This window comes from Microcaecilia unicolor, chromosome 2 (assembly GCF_901765095.1).
Source record: "Microcaecilia unicolor chromosome 2, aMicUni1.1, whole genome shotgun sequence".
In the NCBI taxonomy this organism is placed as follows: Eukaryota; Metazoa; Chordata; class Amphibia; order Gymnophiona; family Siphonopidae; genus Microcaecilia; species Microcaecilia unicolor.
In genome coordinates this window covers 613626704-613646892 of record NC_044032.1, presented here as the reverse complement: position 1 = coordinate 613646892, position 20189 = coordinate 613626704, and the positions used below count along the sequence as shown (strand labels likewise).

Here is a 20189-nt window from a genome sequence, read left to right as displayed (position 1 = left end):
ACCTGTACAAGCAATTCTCCCAAATCTCCCACAAGCTTATAAAAATGCCCCATGAACCTATCGAGCCCTTAAGCCAATAAATGAACCCCGACACTTCCCTAGCCCAAGAAGCTCCTCAAGTTGAGTGTGCTTGACCTTAGTAAGTCGAGGGAGTGTAACAGAGTCCAAATACGCGTTCTATAACAGAGGGAGACTCTCCACTAGCCCTCGATATGTCTTGATAATATTGACGAAACAAGTTTGAAAGCCAGAATCTGTGTGGCACCAGTTTCCATTACATCCCTTAATCTTTTGAATATTAGTACTCACGTAGCCCTAAGATAGTGCATCAAAAATCACACGACTTATTAGCAAACTAAAAATAAAAACACTGACGAAGTTAAAGTGTGATAAAGTCTACCTGAAGTTGAGCGAACTCCCCCCAAACCTCTTGGAACTCCCACAAAACCTGTGGAACAGGAGATCTCTTATGCTGGTGCTCCAGATCTAGCAAACAACATCGCAACTGCAAGGAGTGCTCCCCTCGACTCCTCTTCTTAAGGATCCCCATTGGATAACACACCTCTCACCATCGCCTTCAGCGCAGCTCAAAGCATGCCATTACTAACCTCCTCATTATCATTGGTCCAACAGAAATCCTAAGCTGCAAGATGCACCTTCTACAAACTCGTTCATCCCCCAAGAGAGACTCATTAAGTCTCCAAAATTCCCTACCCCTATGTCCCCCCAGACCTCTAAGCGTAATCCACACAGGAATTCAAAATCTGAATATACTCAATTCCCGCTTCCCCTGACCCCACAAGTTATCTCATAATCCATTGATTTGAGTATACATATGAGCAGCATATGAGTAAAACTAACTTCCGCAAATCTCTGAAAACTCATCTCTTCCAAAAGCCTACAAGGAAAATACATAGCCTACAAACTACTTCTACAAATCACACAATCACCACAGGCTCACCTCTAACTTACCTAACACTTCCCGTCTATCCTCCCTTACCCAATCTTTAAACAATAATAATTGTACTTGTTATCATGAAACAACTATGCTTATCTTCTCTTACCAACATTCAAACTATAAGAACTGTACCTGTATCACGAAATGATTATGTCATAACCACACTCTGTAAGCCACTTTGAGCCTACAAATAGGTGGGAAAAGGTGGGATACAAATGCAATATATAAATATAAAAAGTATTATTGCATTGGACCCCATGCAGCAAACGCCAAAAATCCACCACCTCCAAGCCCCTCGAGAAATCCAACAAGGCTTTTCTATGCAGTTTACTATAGTGGCCTCCCCAGTACAGTGATCTAAATGAGCACCCGGTGCCACATTAAAATCCCTGCCAACTATCACCTCCCCCTGAACAAATACTTGACGCTCCCCCGGAAGTGTTTGGAAAAAGAAAGATTGACCCATATCAGAGAATACAAATTAAGGTCAGCTACTTACCCTGGTACAACCCCCTCAAGGCTAAACACTGCCCACCTGAGTCTTTAAGCACCTGTTGAAGGGTGAAACCAAAGCCTTGCCAAAGTAGCATAGACATGCCTCCTGTATGTTTATCACCCTGTCCCTGATGAACCACCACCTCCACAAAGGGGCGGCGATTTAAAACATGCACATCTCTAGGATGTAAATGTGTTTCTTTGCAAAAATTCAACAGCCCACTGCAATCTGGATAATTCCTTAAACACCATGCTTCACTTCCCCAGATTGTTGAGACCATTCACATTCCAGAACCCCATTACCACCAGTCTCACACTTCTCTTTCCCACAAAAAACTCCTATCCCCACAACCTAAGATGTCCCTGCAAGACCTGACCGCGTGCCCTCTAACCCCAAATCCCTTCCCCCTACTCCACCACCCACCTGCCCCCCCCCCCCTTGAAACTGCTGTTCATCTCCCTTGCGGATCAGCCAACCCATGAGGAACAGACTATCTCCCCAGATAGCCTCCCCCACCCTACCTAATTCCATCTCAAGACCAACTGAACCACACAAACCAAAACAATCACACATACACACTCCGCACACCTCACTGCCAAGTCATCCAAACACCCCACCACACAGTCCAAACAGGCAATGCCCTTAATGAAAACATCTTTTTATTCTTTCTTTCTTCCCTTTTCTCTTCTATTCCCGCCCTTTCCTCCCCTTTTCCTTTTCATCTTTCTTTCCCCCCTCCCCCTCTACCTTCCTCTTACCTCCTTCCTCCTCCCTTTCTCCCCCTTCCCCCCCCCATTATTAGGAAAGGTATGGAAAAACAGGTGTGAGGATGTTATAATGCCGTTGTATCGCTCCATGGTGCGACCACACCTTGAGTATGTGTTCAATTCTGGTCGCCGCATCTCAAGAAAGATATAGTAGAATTGGAAAAGGTGCAGCGAAGGGCGACGAAAATGATAGCGGGGTTGAGACGACTTCCCTATGAAGAAAGACTAAGGAGGCTAGGGATTTTCAGCTTGGAGAAGGAGACGGCTGAGAGGAGACATGACAGAGATATATAAAATAATGAGTGGAGTGGAACAGGTGGATGTGAAGCGTCTGTTCACGCTTTCCAAAAATACTAGGACGAGGGGGCATGCGATGAAACTACAGTGTAGTAAATTTAAAACAAATCGGAGAAAATTTTTCTTCACCCAACGCATAATTAACTCTGGAATTTGTTGCCGGAGAACATGGTGAAGGCGGTTGGTTAGCTTAGAGTTTAAAAGGGGTTAGACAGTTTCCTAAAGAACAAGTCCATAAACCACTACCAAATGGACTTGGGAAAAATCCACAATTCCAGGAACAACATGTATAGAATGTCTGTACATTTGGGAAGCTCGCCAGGTGCCCTTGGCCTGGACTGGCCACTGTCGTGGACAGGATGCTTGGCTCGATGGACCCTTGGTCTTTTCCCAGTGTGGCATTACTTATGTACTTATTTGCTTTTGCAACCCTTCCAAAAACAACATATACAGCAAAACCATAAACATGCATATACAATCCTCCCCCCCATTACCAAATAGCCTACAATCCTTCAACACAAAACAAGGAGGGGAGGAAGTGAGTACTCAAGTCCAGTCCAACTGTCCAAGTTCAAGCTGCAGAACCGTTCTATAATCCAAAGTGAACTTGGCGTTCATACAGAACCTCATTGCGAATTTTCAGAGGTGTTCAGCACTTGTTCACTTTGGATTGTAGAACGGTTCTTTTGAACCTTGACATGAAGCATTTGGTACAATCAGTTTGGAACTGTAAGTATTATAAGAAACATTCATCTCGACCCCTGAGGCAGGCGCTGGTGAGCGCTGAAATACGACCCGTGTCAGGTCTCTTTCAATAAAGTCTGTACCATCGCTCCAGTTCTGGAGGACCTTTTGTGCTTTTTCTTTGTTCCATTCACTTCCATCCAGCATCTCCCCCCTCACTCTTCTTCCATTCAGTGTCACTGCTCTCACTCACCCTTCCCTGCTACAGCCATCCAGAATGTCCTATCATACTCCCCTCCCTCCCTCCCAGCCTGCTTTGCCTGGGCATCCAGGATTCTCCTCTGTCTCTCCTCTTATGAGACAACAATCCAACATCACCCCTCTGTTCCTCTTTGCCCCCACCATTGCCCTTCTATCATCCCCCAGCACCAGCATTACCCTGTCTCTCTCGACCCTCTCTTCATTCAGCATGGCCCATCTCTACCCAATACTATTGTCTCTTTTTGCCTTCCCCATCATGCAGCATAGTCCCATCTGTTTCCCTCACCCCACCATTTGTCCCACCTCTATCTCTCTCTCTTTCCACCCCGCTTCCTCCTGCTGACTAATTAAAAACTCTTAGTACACAGCTGCCTGAGGCGAGCTTCCCTACCCTGCTTCTTGCTCACCTCCCTTCCCCATTGTGCAGCATAGTCTCCATCTCTCTCCCTCTCCTTCCATCCCACTCCTGATTAATTAAAACCTCTTGAGTCCATAGCTGCATGGAGGCGAGCTTCCCCGTCCTGCTTGCTGCTCACTCACCTCCCTTCCCCTCTCCCCCGCCACAAAACATAATGAATTCCCTAACTGCCCATTCCTGGGCAGGTGTAAAGGCACAGGTGCCCAGACACTACTTCCTCTTGGGCTGCCTGGAGGAACCATGAGCTGCCCTGTCTCCTCTCGCTGCAGTGGAAAAAAACAAATGTGCTGCTGACGGCTTCCTTCCTCCTCCCTCCCCTCATGATGTAACTTCCTGCTTTGGAGAGGAAGGGAGGAAGAAAGAAGCAGTCAGAGTGCACGCAGGGCTACAGCCCCATGCACGGTTTTCATTTTGTTTTTTTTGTTTTGCCGCCACAAGCGTAAGGGTCGAAGACTGAGGGAGGAGAGGAGAGTGAGCGCGAGAGAGACAGGGCAGTTGTGGTTCCTAGGACCAGGCCGCCATAGTAGCGGCCTGAGAGGAAGTAGTGTCTGGGATCCTGTGCCCTTACCCCTGTCTAGATAGGGGCAGATCATTTGGGGGGGCAATGCCCCCCTTGCCCCAAACTACATCAATGCTTTATGCATTTATGTGCCTTTATATGATAACCTCTACAAAAGCTCCCACACAAAGCTACACCTGCTCTGAGGCAGAAGTAATTGTGTGGGAGTATGTGCTGGTAAGTACTGGTGCATAATGATGGATTTCACAAAATACGAACATAAGTACAATCCCACACCACCCATTCTCTGTCTTCAGAAACGCATATACATTTGTCGCATAAAAATAGGTGCAATGCTTTTGAGCATCTATTCATGTAAATACACCTCACGGCTCTACAACCCCATAATGGGGTGTGGAAAGTCTGAATGATTTCTAAGAAAAAGTAGTAGGAAGACAAACAAGCAGATCAATATAGCATCCAAAGAGACTTATTGAAGATACCGTATATGAGACAAATGCCCGACACAGGTCGTGTTTCGCCCAACAATAGGGCTGCGTCAGGGGGCTAGTCTGTATCTTTCTTAAATAAGAGCGGTAGCCAATTATCAGAGCAAGGATATTTTGGAAAAAAGCCTTGCTAGCAGACTAGTCACTGTTCCTGGCGTTATACAGGATATGCTATTTTGTGCTGCTCATGCTGGTTTTGTATGAAGAAAATTCTTGTATCCTTGCTCTGATAATTGGATACCGCTCTTATTTAAGAAAGATACAGACTAGCCCCCTGAAGCAGCCCTATTGTTGGGCGAAACACGGCCTGTGTCGGGCATTTGTCTCATATACGGTATCTTCAATAAAGTCTTTTTGGATGCTATATTGATCTGCTTGTTTGTCTTCCACGTTGGATTTTGCAGATCGTTTGCCTTGTTGTTCTCTAAGAAAAGTAGGAAGCATATAAGCATTGGGCAATTCTTACCTTTTCTCATGGAGATGCATACATCGAACTGTGGAGGTATGCCCGTATAATGGTATGTATCAGTCTCCTGTCTCTGCGTTCCATACTTTGAGTGTCCGATCTGTGGACCCACTAATGATGATATTGTCTCTCATCTGTGATGACCATACACCACCTGTGTGTCCAACTAATGTTCTTAAACACTGGAAAACAAATACTGATTACTTTATTTTTGTAGAGGGATAACTTATAAAATAGATGTTTTTTTTTCCCAAAATTGACAGCATATACATGGCAGTTTTTATACTACATACACTACGAAGCTACTAAAGTGCAGTATAGTTTTGCATTTCCCATACAGTATGTTCCATAATTATCATATAGGAACTACAAAGACTTTTTGTTAACCACTGAGGGCACTCCTAGCATCTGCCCATGCAGTTAACGCAGAGAAAATACACAGCATACATTAAGTGAACTGCAAATAATGCACATGTACTTAACTCTACCTACTGATGTGGAATGATTTGTTCTATGCTATCTGCTGCGTTAACATTTAATGTGTGATACTGTACTCTGCGTTAAGTGTAATGTGGAGCCCCTGCCCTTTCTCCGTCCCTTTCTGCTTTTGTAAGCTAACATGGAAATGTTAATTGTTAGAATGGGCATGTGCATGCTAACAACAAGCAGTAATTTCTACGCTATCTGCTTAAACACAGCTTAGTAAAACAGCCTCCAAAGGATCTCAAAATCTTATGAATTAAAATAAAAGGCAGAGGTATTTTGAAATGCTAGGTTTAAAGTGCAAGATTACCAACCCTGCTGTATTAGCATTTTCTCTCTCTCATGTATTAACAAAATCAGGTACTTGAAGGAACAATTTAAAAATGTACAGCTAATAGTCTTAAAGAGAGACAACAGAGTCTCAAGTTTATGTTGAAATATCTTTTAATAAGGCATTAAGTTACACAAAACATCAAAACCAAATAGCACAAAAGTTTCCATAAAGAACTGCAGCCAGACATGCAATAGTAGAATTAACAGTTATTCCTATGAGTTTTATGTATAAACTCCTAAAATCTCCCCTGCCCTCCACTCATCTCTTAAACCTTCAAGTATTTAACAGGCAGTGTGAGCTCTCAAAGTGAACATGCTTAAAAAGGGTGTCGCTATCAAAACCAAAACCTCTTCTGTCTTTTTCCCAGCCTCTTCCACCAACATCTTCTCCACATCCGAGTAGTTCATGCATTTTACTCCACCATAACATAAATGTCGGGGGGCTGGTGTTCTATCCATTGTAACAAAATGGAACGTTTGCCATCAAACAAGCTTCGTGAAGAAATAATGTAGAAACTCGTGTTCCCTCATGCAACTCCTCCATTCAATCCAACAAACTCGCAGGTAAAATTACACCCAACATATCACTCTGACATACCCATACCCGTGTCCAAAATTCTTGGATTTTCAAACATAACCACGCACAGTGTTTCCAGGTACCCTCTATGTCCCTACATTTCTTACTAGCACCATCAGTGGGCAGTCCATTTTACAAGCCCTGCTGGGATGTATATATATTCTATGCAAAAATTTATAATGTAATTCTCAGAGTTGGCTACTTGTTATCAATTTCATCCCCTCTGTGACCCCCCATCTGAAAGTCTTCCAACTCATAATCCCCATCTAGGTCCTCCCTCAATGTATCCACCATATGACCAAAAGGAGAGCTACCCATCACCAATTACAAGCCTCATAGGTCTATGAGGCCTCCTTTAATAGCTGTCAAGGCCATCTCTCCTCAAAATCATTTTCCTCAACACTGCTTATAGTTAGTTATCAGACTCTTCAAATTATGTTGTATTTGAAGACAGGGATACAAATCCCGAACCAATAAACCACATTTCTGTTTTAAAACTGTAAAATCCAATAAGTGAGCGTCATCAGCCTCTAGAACATCCAACACAAGTTGAATACCTTTGGTATGCCAAAGCTTAAAAGTGAACTCTGCATCCCAGGGGCAAACTTGTTCCCCAACAAGGGTCCATACTTAGAGCAATGTGGCGCCAACACTGCCCATTTGTGGGCCAACCCAGCACACAGATTTCACCAAGATGTGACGGACTAAGATAGATCCAATGGGGCACACGTTCATGAGACATGCCACAAAAATCGTTGTTATCAAAAACCCAGTCCCTGGCATAATGTAGATTACATGCTATATTGTAAGAGCACAAATCTGGAAAGCCCATACCCCCTTCATGATGTGAAACTTGCAAGGCACACAGAATCCATCGAGCCTTTGATCTTCTCATAAAAGGTGCCGCAACAATTTATTCCAAGAAGTTAGTTGTTTATAATGGGTAACATCTGAAGCAGGTACAACCACTGTCAAAAAATCATTTTGAAAAGAAGCACCCTACTTCCGTAAAGAGATTGGAAGGGCATCAACTTACCCAAATCATATCTTGCCTTTTGTAAGATAGGGTCTATTTAAAGTACACAAATGAGGCAAATGACAGGGAATAATAAGGCCTAAGTATTTTAAAGTGTTTTTCACCCAGTGAAAGGGAAAAATCCCTGGCTAATTAGCCTCCAATCTATCTATTAAACATAATGCTTCAGGCTTATTGTAATTGATAGACATCCCTATATCGCTGCAAAAGTCATAAAATGGGTCAAAACAATAGGCAAGTGGCCCTAGGAATGTCTGGCTACACCTCTGCCATGCACCACAGGAGTCTGCAATCTCTTTTACTCTAAGCGCTCAATACAAAGCACAAAGGGGACAAGGGACAATCCTGCCTCACGCCTCTCCCAACGATAACTTCCAAGGAAAAGGTCCTATTGACCAACACCCTCACCCAGAGAAATGCATACAACGCTCATATCCAATGCATTCTCTCTCCCATAAAGCCGAAGCAGGCCAAAGTATTCCAAAAATAATCCAATGAACAGTGTCAAAAGATTCAAATTTATTCAGTCTTTGATATACCATCAAAACAGCAGATTTTCTAGGCAGTTAACAATTCACTATGTGGAATAGGGCAGTGGAAAGGAAATACAATTAATTTTTTTACTGCATTTGATAAACTGCAATGGGTCACGATGAGAACTATGCGGCTTACATCATAAAATAAAAGGAAGGGAAGAGGATAAGAATAGAAGGGGGGGAGGTAGGTAGGGTAGGAGACCAAAAATGAGTATAAGGGTGAGTGCTGAATGGTTTCTTGAGCAAGAAAGAGAAAGGGATTGGTCAGCTGGAGAGTCAAAAGTCTGAGTTCTTATATGGTTTTGAGAAGTTTCTTGAATGATTGAACAGATGGTTGGTTTTTTTAATAAGGAGTGGGTGAGCGCCAGAACTGGGGGCCAAGATAGCTAAATGCTATTTTATAAGAAATAGTAAGGTGCAATCCTGTAGGAGATGGGAGAATAAGAAGATCACTGTCAGAGGAGAGCAGGCAATAAGGAGGGAGTATATGGAATAAAGAGCTTGTTAATTCTACAAGGTGACCCTTGTAGACTAGTAAAAGAAATTCATACTTAATGTGAGTGGAGATTGGAAGCCAGTGGTCAGAGTGGAGAAAAGTGGTGTAGCAGTCAAAATGATGAGAGTTATGGAGGAGTTTGACCGCAGTGGACTGGATGAGTTGCAAACATTTCAAGCACAGGTGAAGACCTGCGTAAAGCAAATTACAGGAGTCAAGGTGGGATATGACAAGGGCTAAGACAAGAGTAAGAAGAAAAGAGGAGGGAAGAAATGGATGGACAGAACAGATGCAGTGCATGGCAAAGAATGCAGAACAAATCCAGCTGATTTGTGCTTTGAAAGTAAGTGAGCTGTCAAAGAATACACCAAGGATTTTGATTGTATCTTTAAATGGAAGGGGTTCATTGTCAAGTGAGGGAAAAGGAGGTAAGGAGGAATGAGGAATAGGGAAAATTATTGACTGGTCTGAAGAGAGGAAATCAGGTAGATTTTTATGCAGCTAGGTAAGCAGCAGACTCCCCTGTCCCTCTCCAAAGTTATATTTCAAAAGCGTCCTGAAGCAAAAATGTTTTTTAACCCCTTTTTAAATGTCCGTAAGCAATGTTCCTGTCGGAGATAAAGAGGAACTGCATTCCAAAGGGAGGGACCAGTGACACTAAACATTCTAGATTTAATGGTATTCAGACAAAGAAGATAGAAAGGAACAACCAGACAATTTTGTTGGGATGACCATAATGACCAAATAATGGCATAAGGGATCAGCAGCCATGATAGGTACAACAGGATGCCAGAGTAATGAACCATGTGAACCAAGGACAGGATTTTAAATGTTATCCCGTGATTTATGGGTGGCCAGTGCTCCTCTAAGAGCAGAGGGGTAACATGGTCACATCTCCTAGAGGTGGTTAATAATTTGATGGCCATATGAATGGAAAACAAATGAAAAAAAAGAGAAGGAAGCATGAAGTGTGGAATAAAAGATAAATAACCAATTTCACCCAATAAGATGCTAGCAGGACCAGTATCTGAGTTTTACTAAAGTCTGTCTTTGGGGACCTTTTTTCAAAAGGGTGCAAAACCCTAACATGCGGTTAAGCACACTAGAAAAGACTTACCGCAAAACATGTGAAAGTGTTTTGCAGTATTTTGCCTGTTTTTGAGCATTAATCGTGTTACCTATTTTTCTTAAATATATACAGTGCAATCTGCTTAAGTGCAAGGGTCTGGGACCAAAGAAATACATGCAGTTAACCAGAGCGTGCACTTAACCGTTGTGACCCAAAGAAGCTTGACATCTGATAAACATATGTACAGTACTGTTTATTATATGTACAGTATACAGTCTCCATTAACTGACGTTATGCTTACTTGAAGTAATCAGTCATAGTCCTCTGTACACTATTGTGTCTGTGAGTTCCATAGACTATGTCTGCCAGATGGTAAAAACTGTCATAACACTGACATCCAGTGGCCTCCAGATAGGCCCGCACGGTGTTGAGACTCTCCAGCGCTCTTGCAAAAGTGACAGGAGGTTGTTGAATTTCATCAGCATGTGCCTCGCTGCTCATTTCATCATCTCATCAGCCGTTGCCTGCATGTAGGCGCATGTCTCAACATCTATGCTGTTGGCAGCTGTTTGTAGATCGTAATCAACAGCTACGTAGTGATGAAACTCCTCTTCAGTAACACCGGCTGGGATGTCAATAGCCTGTTCATCTGATGCGTTTGCAACAGCTGCATCTGTTTCGTCCCTCTCCACATCCTAAACAAAGCTTGCCCGCTTGTAGCAGTTCACAATGGTTGCCTGTGTAACATGATTCCAGGCTTCTTTCTGCATATGAAGGGAATCCAACAGTGATAGATTACGAGCCAGTTCAACAGCACATTTATCCTTGCCAGTCTGGTCATCCATAACACTCAGACGATGTAGCACAAGAGCCCAATAATGTTTTTTGAAATTGGCTATTATGCCCTGATCCATAGGTTGGATCAGAGAGGCAGTGTTTGGTGGCAGGAAGACCACCTTGATGTTAGACAGCCTGACATCATCACTGTGTGCAGCACAATTATCACAAAGCAACAAAATCTGACGCTTTTGTGCCCACATTCTAGTGTAACTTCTTTAGCCACTGCTTCCAAATTTCCCCAGTCATCCATGAATTTGCATTAGCCTCGTATGACACAGGAAGTCGCTTAACATTCTTGAAGCAACGGGGCTGTTTGCTCTTTCCAATGACGAGGGGCTCCAACTTCTCACTCCCATCCATATTGCAGCAAAGGAGGATCGTCAGTCGGTCCTTCGATGTTTTACTTCCTGTAGTTTCAACTTGTTTGAATGCAAGTGTTCCATCAGGAATCGCTTGCCAATAGAGACTGTTTTCGTCAGCATTGAAAATGTCACGAGGTGCAAACTCATTCAAGATGGTAGGAAGACCTGAAACAACCCAATTTTCAGCACCAGTCATCAGCGTCTTGTTTTTCACCATGCTGTTTCTTGAATTTTATGTTGTGGGTGTTCTTGTGTTATCTTACCAACACATTATGATTAGCACATGCTAACAGGATAATGTGGGAGCATGTTACGTAGCAAGTGCTCCTGTGTTAATTTTCTGCATGTCTCAAGTGCTAATAGGAACATTAACATAGGACCTGCAAAGAAAAAGAGTCCTATTAAGTAAGACATTAAATCTGGCCTTAGCATTTGGGAAAATTCTGTGTTACAACATGTTAAACCCAGATTTCAGTGCACTTTAGTAAAGGGATCCCTTTCTTACTTAGACAGAGAAAAATATGCATATAGGAAGCCTTTCTCCCAATAAAAAAAAGAATGGGAGACTTCCTAAATTATTGCTTCAGGACAAAAAAAAATCCCAAAAGGTAAATATGGTACTTTTCTATTCAGAACCTGTTTCAAACAGATCCATTTAAAGGGTTCTAGTATGTCTAAAATATATCAAGTAGGCTCAAAACATTTTTAACAAAAAAATAATTTAACATGTGTAGATCTATATTTGATTAATATTGTAAATATATTGTTAGAAGAAATCTGCATGTTCTATATTTTTGCTTACAAAATTGAACCAACTCAGTATATTTTTAAATTTATTTGTAGATCACAGAATGCGTCTTTTTCTTTGAGTTTTTTTTCCCCTTTTTAAGCTTACGGGGTGAAGCCATAGGTGGGGGTTTGGGCTCATCTACTTTCGCTTCAAGCCCACCCAGTACCAGTGCACCATTGTTGTAGCTCACAGTGAGCTCGAAACTCCACCAGCTGAAGACATTGGTAAGCCACCAAAGTTGCGAACCCCTAATGAAAACTGCGGCAAGTCAGCACCACCGCTGTCAGGAACCCGCGCATGCTCAATTCATACATGAGAACAGAGTGTGCCGTTGTCAATGGAGGCACACGACTTCAGCAGGGTGGCTATAACTTTGGCTGGAGGGGCATGGGGACCCCTGCCAGCTAAGGTATTTAATTTTTAAAATTTGGCAGGGGAGTAGCAGGTGAGGAGATAATGGTTGAGTGATGGAGACAGGAATTATATACCAACCTAAACTACCCACTGACACACTCAAAAATTGACTTCTGGCTATGCCACTGCACTAATATGTCTGCCAGGATTGTTTCCTTTCCTATTGAGTAGATGCCAGATAGGACTATCACATGCGAGACCGCATAATTCCACAAACTAATGGATTGCTTTCTAAAACTGTACGGGGTCCAACCCTCCCAGTTTGTTCAAGTAAATGCATAGATACCTGAATGTACGTCTGCATTAATATTATTTTATTGGCCAACCAGATTCTGAATGTCTTCACAACAGCCCTCATCTCTACAAAATCGACCCAACATATTCAGTTTTTCTCAAGGGATCAGGTGTCATCTGAGAAGCTTTTCCAAATGAGCTCTCCAGTGCAAGCTGGATACATCCATGGTTAGAATGATTTGATGGTCTGGAGGGAAAGCCCTTGGCTGAAATGGAAGAGGAGAATAGCAGCAGCTTTCCTGCGACCTGGGTGTACTCCAGCAATCTTTGACTTATTTGGAAACACTGACTATGATGCCCATTGGATTTGTTTAATGTGAAAACATATCATGGGAATCACTTATACTACTGCTGCCATTTCCAGATGTTGTTCATATTTGTTATGATCCTTCAGTTTTAGAGTGAAAATTCTCTAGCAGTGTTTTTTTTTTTTTTTTAAGTAAACATTAGTGATAATTGACTGCTATCCTGGGTAACGTGGGTAACTGCAACAGTCTCATATGCCCAAAAATTATCACAAGACTGGTGTTGATTGTTAAGCAAAGTATCCTCAAGATAGGCCCTGGGCAAGTATACAACTTTAGATATCCTTCCAATACTGAAAGATGAAGACTGAATTCTTTGTTTGGATCCTTGGGGTGTTTCATTTGTTTGGAATGCTTTGCCCCTCTCCCAGTACCTTGGAGAGCTCCTATTACTGTCAATGAGGCATTGCCCTTCTCAAGATGCCTAGGGTGTTCTTGCCAATATTGGTGCTGTTTCCTCCCTGCTCTCAAGCCCAGATGCTCAAAACTCTGGTGCTGTACTGAACAGTGCCGGAGAAATACAGCCAGATCAGTGCAGAAGAACAACTCTCTAATGCTCAATGCTAATGAGACGCAAATATAGGCATGCTCATAGCATTGAGAATTAGGAAGTTCAGCAGAAGGGCAGTGACTGGTGCATGTGCTGAAGATTTGTGCAAACAAAGCACATGCCCAGAACGCATGGAGTGGGATGTGGGGGAGGAGGAAGAGGTGCCGATACTGACAAGAAGATGACTGGGAAGATCACCTTTATCAGGTACCTTATTGTCGTTTTCTCCATGTTTAAGCCGAGCTAGCATGAAACATTGTACCTTAAATAATTCCCAGCTCTTCTGTGCTGACTCTGCGCTTTTCTCCGGCCTCTGCTCTAACACAGGCACATCCACCTCTACAAATGTTACTTCCTATAAGAATGTTAAAGCGTTCTGGGGGTATTTTTCCAGTGGACGAGGCTTCTTTCTTCCTCCATCCCTCCAACCTTCCCTGTCCCTCATGGCTTGGAACAAACCTAATGCCAGCTCTGAGCTAGCATAGGGTTTTCAGTGGCAGGAGTGCCCTTGTTTGGCATGCTGTCCTCTGAGCATTAAGGAAGAATAGGAAATTACCCCATTAGCATGCATTTGTACGCTCATTGTACTGGGAGCTGGTGAGCTCACTGGTTCACGCACTTCCTGGTTCTCAGCATTAGCACATGCAGGCACTAATCCGGTGCTAATGGCCTCTAATGCCCGCATTTGCTTCTGAGCATCGGGCAATCAGTGCCTTGCATTTTTTGTGCTACTATTGCTGTGCCTTTTGCCACTCTTCTGCTACCTTGGGTGGTTCATACCACTTTTCTTGCAGTGTTGCTCTGTGAGCATTGTCCTTGGAGGTTGTTATTGGACTTCCTTCTGTTTTGCATCTTTTTGGGTATTGTGGAATCTTCCTTCCAGTGTACTTTCTTGTGCCTGGGCATTTTGATGCCAATCTTCATGCTGCGCTGCTCTGTGATTGATACCTTGGCTGATTGATCCAGTCTTCATCCTTTTTACTGTTCTACTCCTCCCCTGGAATCCCGAGTATTAATTCCACTGTTATTCTTACTTTAACCTTTTTATGCTGCCAGAGTTGTTCTTGCCACCACTGGTGCTACTTTGCCCGACTCTTGGAACATTGGTTTTCTTGGCTGTTAAAAGTGTTTAGGAAGAGGTAACTAGCATGTTTCCATGACTGAAGTCCTTAGTCACTTGAGGTGTTCCTGTTCAGATGTCTTAGGGCCTTTCAGCATATCTTGCTTCTGTGTTAGTCCTCTTTGGGTGTTCTGGGTAGTTTTTGAGCCTTCATCTTAGTGCTCTTATTTCCAACCAGTCTACGAATTGTTCCTACAGCTCGGGGTATCTTCTTCACTACAGATGTTTATGCTGGGACCAAAGTTCTTAGTGACAAGACTATTGCTTGGAGGCATACAAATTGGCTGCCTTTACCCTACTCCCACAGCCTGCAATCTCCCAGCCTATCTTGATGTTGTGTTGGTCCTCTTTGTGTACGAGTCTACCAGTGGATCTAGCCGTTGTGTTGGTCCTCTGTAGTTATTCTGGGCACCTGCAGCCAGTGCTGCTGTTCCATCACCCACTACTTTTAGGGCCTACATGACAGTACATCCTCTGCTCTGTATCCAAATTCCACAGGATTTTTATCCAAACAGTCCATGAATCCTTGCCCTAGGGCTCTTTACTGTGAATTCAACAAACAGCTTCAGTGCCAGGACTATAGCTTAGAGGCATACAGCTTGGCTGACTTCACTCTATGCCCACTACATGGGATCTTTGAGCCTATCTTCCTGCCGTGTTGACCGTCTTCTGATGTTTTACAGTCTTCCTGCCTATTGTGGTACTGTGATAGTGCTCTTCAGGTGTTTTAGAGCCTTCCAGTCAATCTGAGTGCCACGTTGGCCCTCTTCTGGTGTTCCGGTGCTTTCCATCCAATATTATTGCTGCTTTAACCTATTCACGCTGCCACTGGTTTTCTGGACAATGTCATTGTTGCTCTACTGCTTTGTCAATGCCTTGGAATCTTCCTGCCAATGTTGATGGTTTTTTAAATCTCTTAAAGTGCCTTTGTGTGTTGCCATCAATTTTACTGTTGCTTTGCCCTTTTCCGGTAACTTGTATTCATTCTGCTCTTTGCTCTTCTGATGGTGGCTTCTAGTCTTCCTGCCTCTGTTGGTGGCCTCTGCCCCTCTTTTGTGAGGTTCTTGATGGCATGTAATGTTTCATGGAAAATGGATGGAAAACTCCACAGTTATACTGTAAAATTGCTAGCAGCATAGACTTCAATGGGAACAAATGAAACCAATGTGACAAATGATTTGTTATCTGAAGATGAAATTAATGGGGTTCAGAATCAAATACAAACTGAGCATAACATTTTTGCCGTGCACATCCATATTTGGTGTTGTGTAGAAAGGGATCAAAGCATGCTCGGAACTTTCTGGAAATGTTTTATATGGTCCTCCAACACAAGATAAGAGCACATGCAAGTGTCTTCACTGTAGATGCTGGTTTTCAGGGAACAAAGAATTTTGGGATAATCAAAACTTTTATGTATGTTTTTGGGTAAAAGTGTTGCCATGTTACAACACCCTCTCACACTGACAAGTATCTGTAGAATCCTGTATTTCCAGTGTAGAGGATGAGATGAAGAAGAAACGTATCTGGCAGAAAAACAATTCTCTTATAATTCTATAATGTATAATGAAATACAAACAGGCTTATGCTACGACCTTTGCATACAAAAGCAAAGTTTTGGAATGCGTTACCCAAGGCCCTGAAATCCATGAACAACCTAACCAGCTTTCGCAAAGCTCTGAAAACACACCTCTTTAACAAAGCTTACAAAAGTCACCCTCAATGATACAAATCTTCCCCCAAACCACTTCTCACATAACATACCCAACATCCGCCTATCTAAATCCTCTTTTACCTCAGCTTATGATCAACTGTATTTAAATCATGTACTGACTTTATCATAACCTTACTCTGTAAGCCACATTGAGCCTGCAAAAAGGTGGGATGTGGGGTACAAATGCAATAAATAAATAAAAATAAATACATTCTATTGCTTATCATCTTCTGATAACACCAACATATCAACCACCTCCTTTGTACTATTGTTGGAATACATTTTATGATTGTAGTCTCAGGCAATGTCATTTTTTGCTCATTTGGTTTGCGATCTAAGGGAAAGGTATGTCAGCACCTGAAAACTAGTCAAGAAATGTATTAGACTAATAAAAAGCTATCACCTTATATTATTTTTAGGCATGTTTTTGCTTAAGCAATAGCACCTATTGAGGAGGGTCGAGCCATCTGTTTGTCTGTTTCTCTATCTATCCATATGCATCTGTTTGCACAAGTGTGAACATGCTTGCAGAGTAAGGAAGAAAAGCTACACCGAGCATGGTGTGTGCTATCTCCCGGACAACAGAATCACAAGTTGCTGGCTGGCAAGGGAAAAGAGGAAGTGAATGAGTGGATTGTGTGTGTGTGGGGGGGGGGGGCAGAGGGAGTAAGTGCAGAGAAGAGTGTGTAAGGGCAAGTGGCAAGTACAAAAGTGAGGGAAAAAGGGAAAGAGAATTGAAGGCTGCCTGAAACAGATACCCAAACTCCATTACATACCCAACCAACAGAACCGGGGCCGTGCCAACACAGTAAGCGCGGTAAGCGCCGCAGGGGGGCACGCGCCGTAGTTGTATTTAAAAAAAAAAAAAAAACCTTCCGCTCCATCCCCGATTCCCTGGCACTTTAAATTTACCTCGCTCCGCCTCAGACGTCTGCGCAGAGTCAGTGAAAGCGCTGCCTGTCTGACGTCTCTCCACCAGCCTTCCCTTCACTTGTTCATTCCCTCTGTGTCCCGCCCTCAAGGAAATGATGTCAGAAGAAGGCGGGACACAGAGGGAACGAACGAGCGTAGGGAAGGCTGGTGGAGAGACGTCAGACAGGCAGCGCTTTCACTGACGCTGTGCAGACGTCGGAGGCGGAGAGAGGTAAATTTAAAGTGCAGTGGAATTGGGGCACGCACGCGCACCAACCGATGGTCTGCAGGGGGCACCAGATACTCTAGGCATGGCCCTGAACAGAACTGAACACTCCTAAACCGCCCCCCCCCCCCCAGACTGCACTGAAATGAGTCAGAGATCAACTGTTCTTATTTTAAAGTAGCCCTCAAGACATCTATTTTCCCAGGACTTTGGAATCTAGTGGTGCTCTCCCCTGCGCTGATGCATGGGAAATCCTGGCTGAGGATTTCCATACAATGACTGGGCTGAATGAGTTGGGAAAGTATATAAAATAAGACAATCACTGAGCAGACGTGAATGAAGAGTCATGGTGCTACATCCAAACACAGACTGGTTCCAACCCAACTAGAAACCCAAAGGAGTACACAGACCCTGCATGCCAATAAAAAAAAGAAATTATGATTTACAGCATTATGGGAAAAAAGCTTTCTAAAAGGTAAAACACAAACAAATGTTTTTCTCTAAATGATTCCTTTTTGGTTGCAGTCTGTCCCTGTTTCCTTGGAAACCAATTATGATAACTTAGACAAAATGCGCCTAGAGGTGCATGCATGTGCGTAAGAGCCAAATAAGTTTTAGGCTTCTGTAGCACTTTAAGCCTTGTTCAAAACAAGGCAGTAACAGAGTATACTACTGTTGTATACTAATTATGACAAATAATGGCTAATCATGAAAGGTACGAAAATAGCTTTTTGCATAGAAACTGATGCCATGAGTGTGAATGATGTCTTATATGTACACACAAGAGTGATGGCAATGTGCTTAGCTCCACTCCCCCGACACTAGTGCAGGTTCACAGTTTGTAAAACAGGCCTGACATCAGGCTTAGAGTCAGTTGAGTAAAGTTGAAGGGGGCTGGTAAAGAAAGCAATATGTCCTAGGTTACGCCTCCACGCCTGCTTTTACCATCCGCTGTGGTTTGCCTCTGCTCCTTGCTAACAGTGCAGGCTCAGAGCTTGAAAAAGAAGCATGCTATGGGGACAGCAGGTCACCACTGAAAGGGTAAGCCAAAGGGGCTTATTCCTACCAGCTGTAAAAGACCCTCTGCCTTCTAGACACCCTCCTGTCCTACAGTTCACCTGAGTCCTGTACTTTCATTTACAGACTGCCCCAAAAGTCCTGCTTTCTTGCAGCTTATGTTATCTAGTTAGATTAAATGATTCCTGTTTGAAGAGCAGCTGCATTAGCACAAAAAAAACCTTGTTTCTTGTTGTATGCCTTGTCCAGATTATTTGCACCGAGTAGGATGTTTCCATTTTATATAGCTGTACAGCACTGAATGCATTCAGTATGCATTACTGAAATCATGATAATGATATGTGCACCCCATGTTTGAACCACTTGAAACTTTTGCTTAAGTTTTACTCCAGCCCCTGTGTGAAGGGCTTTCTAAGGTGGATTTCATTTTTAAAAATATGCATCAAAGAATTAGTATTGTCTTATAAAATGAGTTTAATAAATGTTCTAATTTTACTATATTTTTTTGGATTTACCTCATGCCTTTTTAGTAGTATCTCAAGGCAAGTTACATTCAGATACAGTAGATATTTCCCTGTCTCTAGAGGACAATCTAAATCTATGCTTACTGTCATACTATTACTGTATGGTGTATGGACTGTAATAGTAATCTAATGGTTAGAGCAAATCCGACTGCTGCTTCTTGTGATCTTGGGCAAAGTCACTTAACTCTCTATTGCTCCAGGGGCACATTTATTTTGTTAAGTACTCCAGAGTCATGAAAATACCTACTATGGATGGGATTTGATATACTGCCTTTCTCAGGTTACAATCAAAGTGGTACTTATTTTGTACCTGGGGCAAAGGAGGGTAAATGACTTGCCCAGAGTCGCAAGGAGCTGGAGTGGGAATCCAAGCCAGTTCTCCTGGTTCTGAGGCCACTGCACTAACCATTGGACTTACTCCTGTACCTGAATGTAACTTGCCTAGAGCTACAACTGAAACAATAAACATGAGCTAAAGCCAAAATCCCTTCCTTAGTATTCTTATGCAAATATTTGCTCATATCTTTCCTGTACAACATATACTGTCCCTTGGCAAAATGTTTCCTCAGATCCATTTACCCTTACATGTGGGGTCCCCCAGGTATCCATCCTGGTTCCTACTCTTTTCAATATTTTTATGGCCCCCTTACTAGTACAGATCCAATCCACGGACCTAACACCTTAAGTAAATGCTGACATACAAAATCCTTACTAGCCTAGATTGCAACTGTTCAAGCTATATCCTTGCTTTCAATAACAAACTCGACAAGACTGCAGACTGGCTGAAGGTGCACAAACTAAAACTGAACCCAGCTATTATCTAGCGAAGGCAGTGCTTCACTCATTCACCCTATCATTATGGCAGGTACTCGTTTACCTTCCGAGTCTGCAATGAAGATGCTAAATATGGTATTAGATCAGACATTATCTTATAAGACAGTTCTAATTTAGTAAAATATTGCTTTTCAAACTGTGGATGATTTACTCTGTGCAACTTCTCTTTACCAGTAATGGCTCCAAATTGTTATACATTATCTAGTTATCAGTAATCTTGACTACTGTAATGCTCTTCTAAATAATCTACAGATTAGTAAGTCTACAACTCATCTAAAACTTGGCTGTAAAACTTGACAGATTCTAAGAAATTTGACCTTGTTGCCCATTGCTTCGTGAAGAACACTGGTTTCTTCATGAATTACCTTTAAAATACTGACACTTGTACATAAAATTCACTATTTC

At 42.7% G+C, this 20189-nt stretch overlaps 1 protein-coding gene across 1 annotated transcript in view; it reads right to left on the bottom strand.

The window, feature by feature from the left end:
• Positions 1–20189, bottom strand: part of LOC115461654 (F-box/WD repeat-containing protein 7-like) — a 452709-nt gene that overhangs the window by 3284 nt on the left and 429236 nt on the right. Inside the window, exon 9 of the mRNA XM_030191642.1 lies at positions 5356–5537. Coding sequence (XP_030047502.1) covers positions 5415–5537 — 123 coding nt within the window. The 3' untranslated portion in view covers positions 5356–5414. The remainder of the gene's footprint in view (positions 1–5355; positions 5538–20189) is intronic.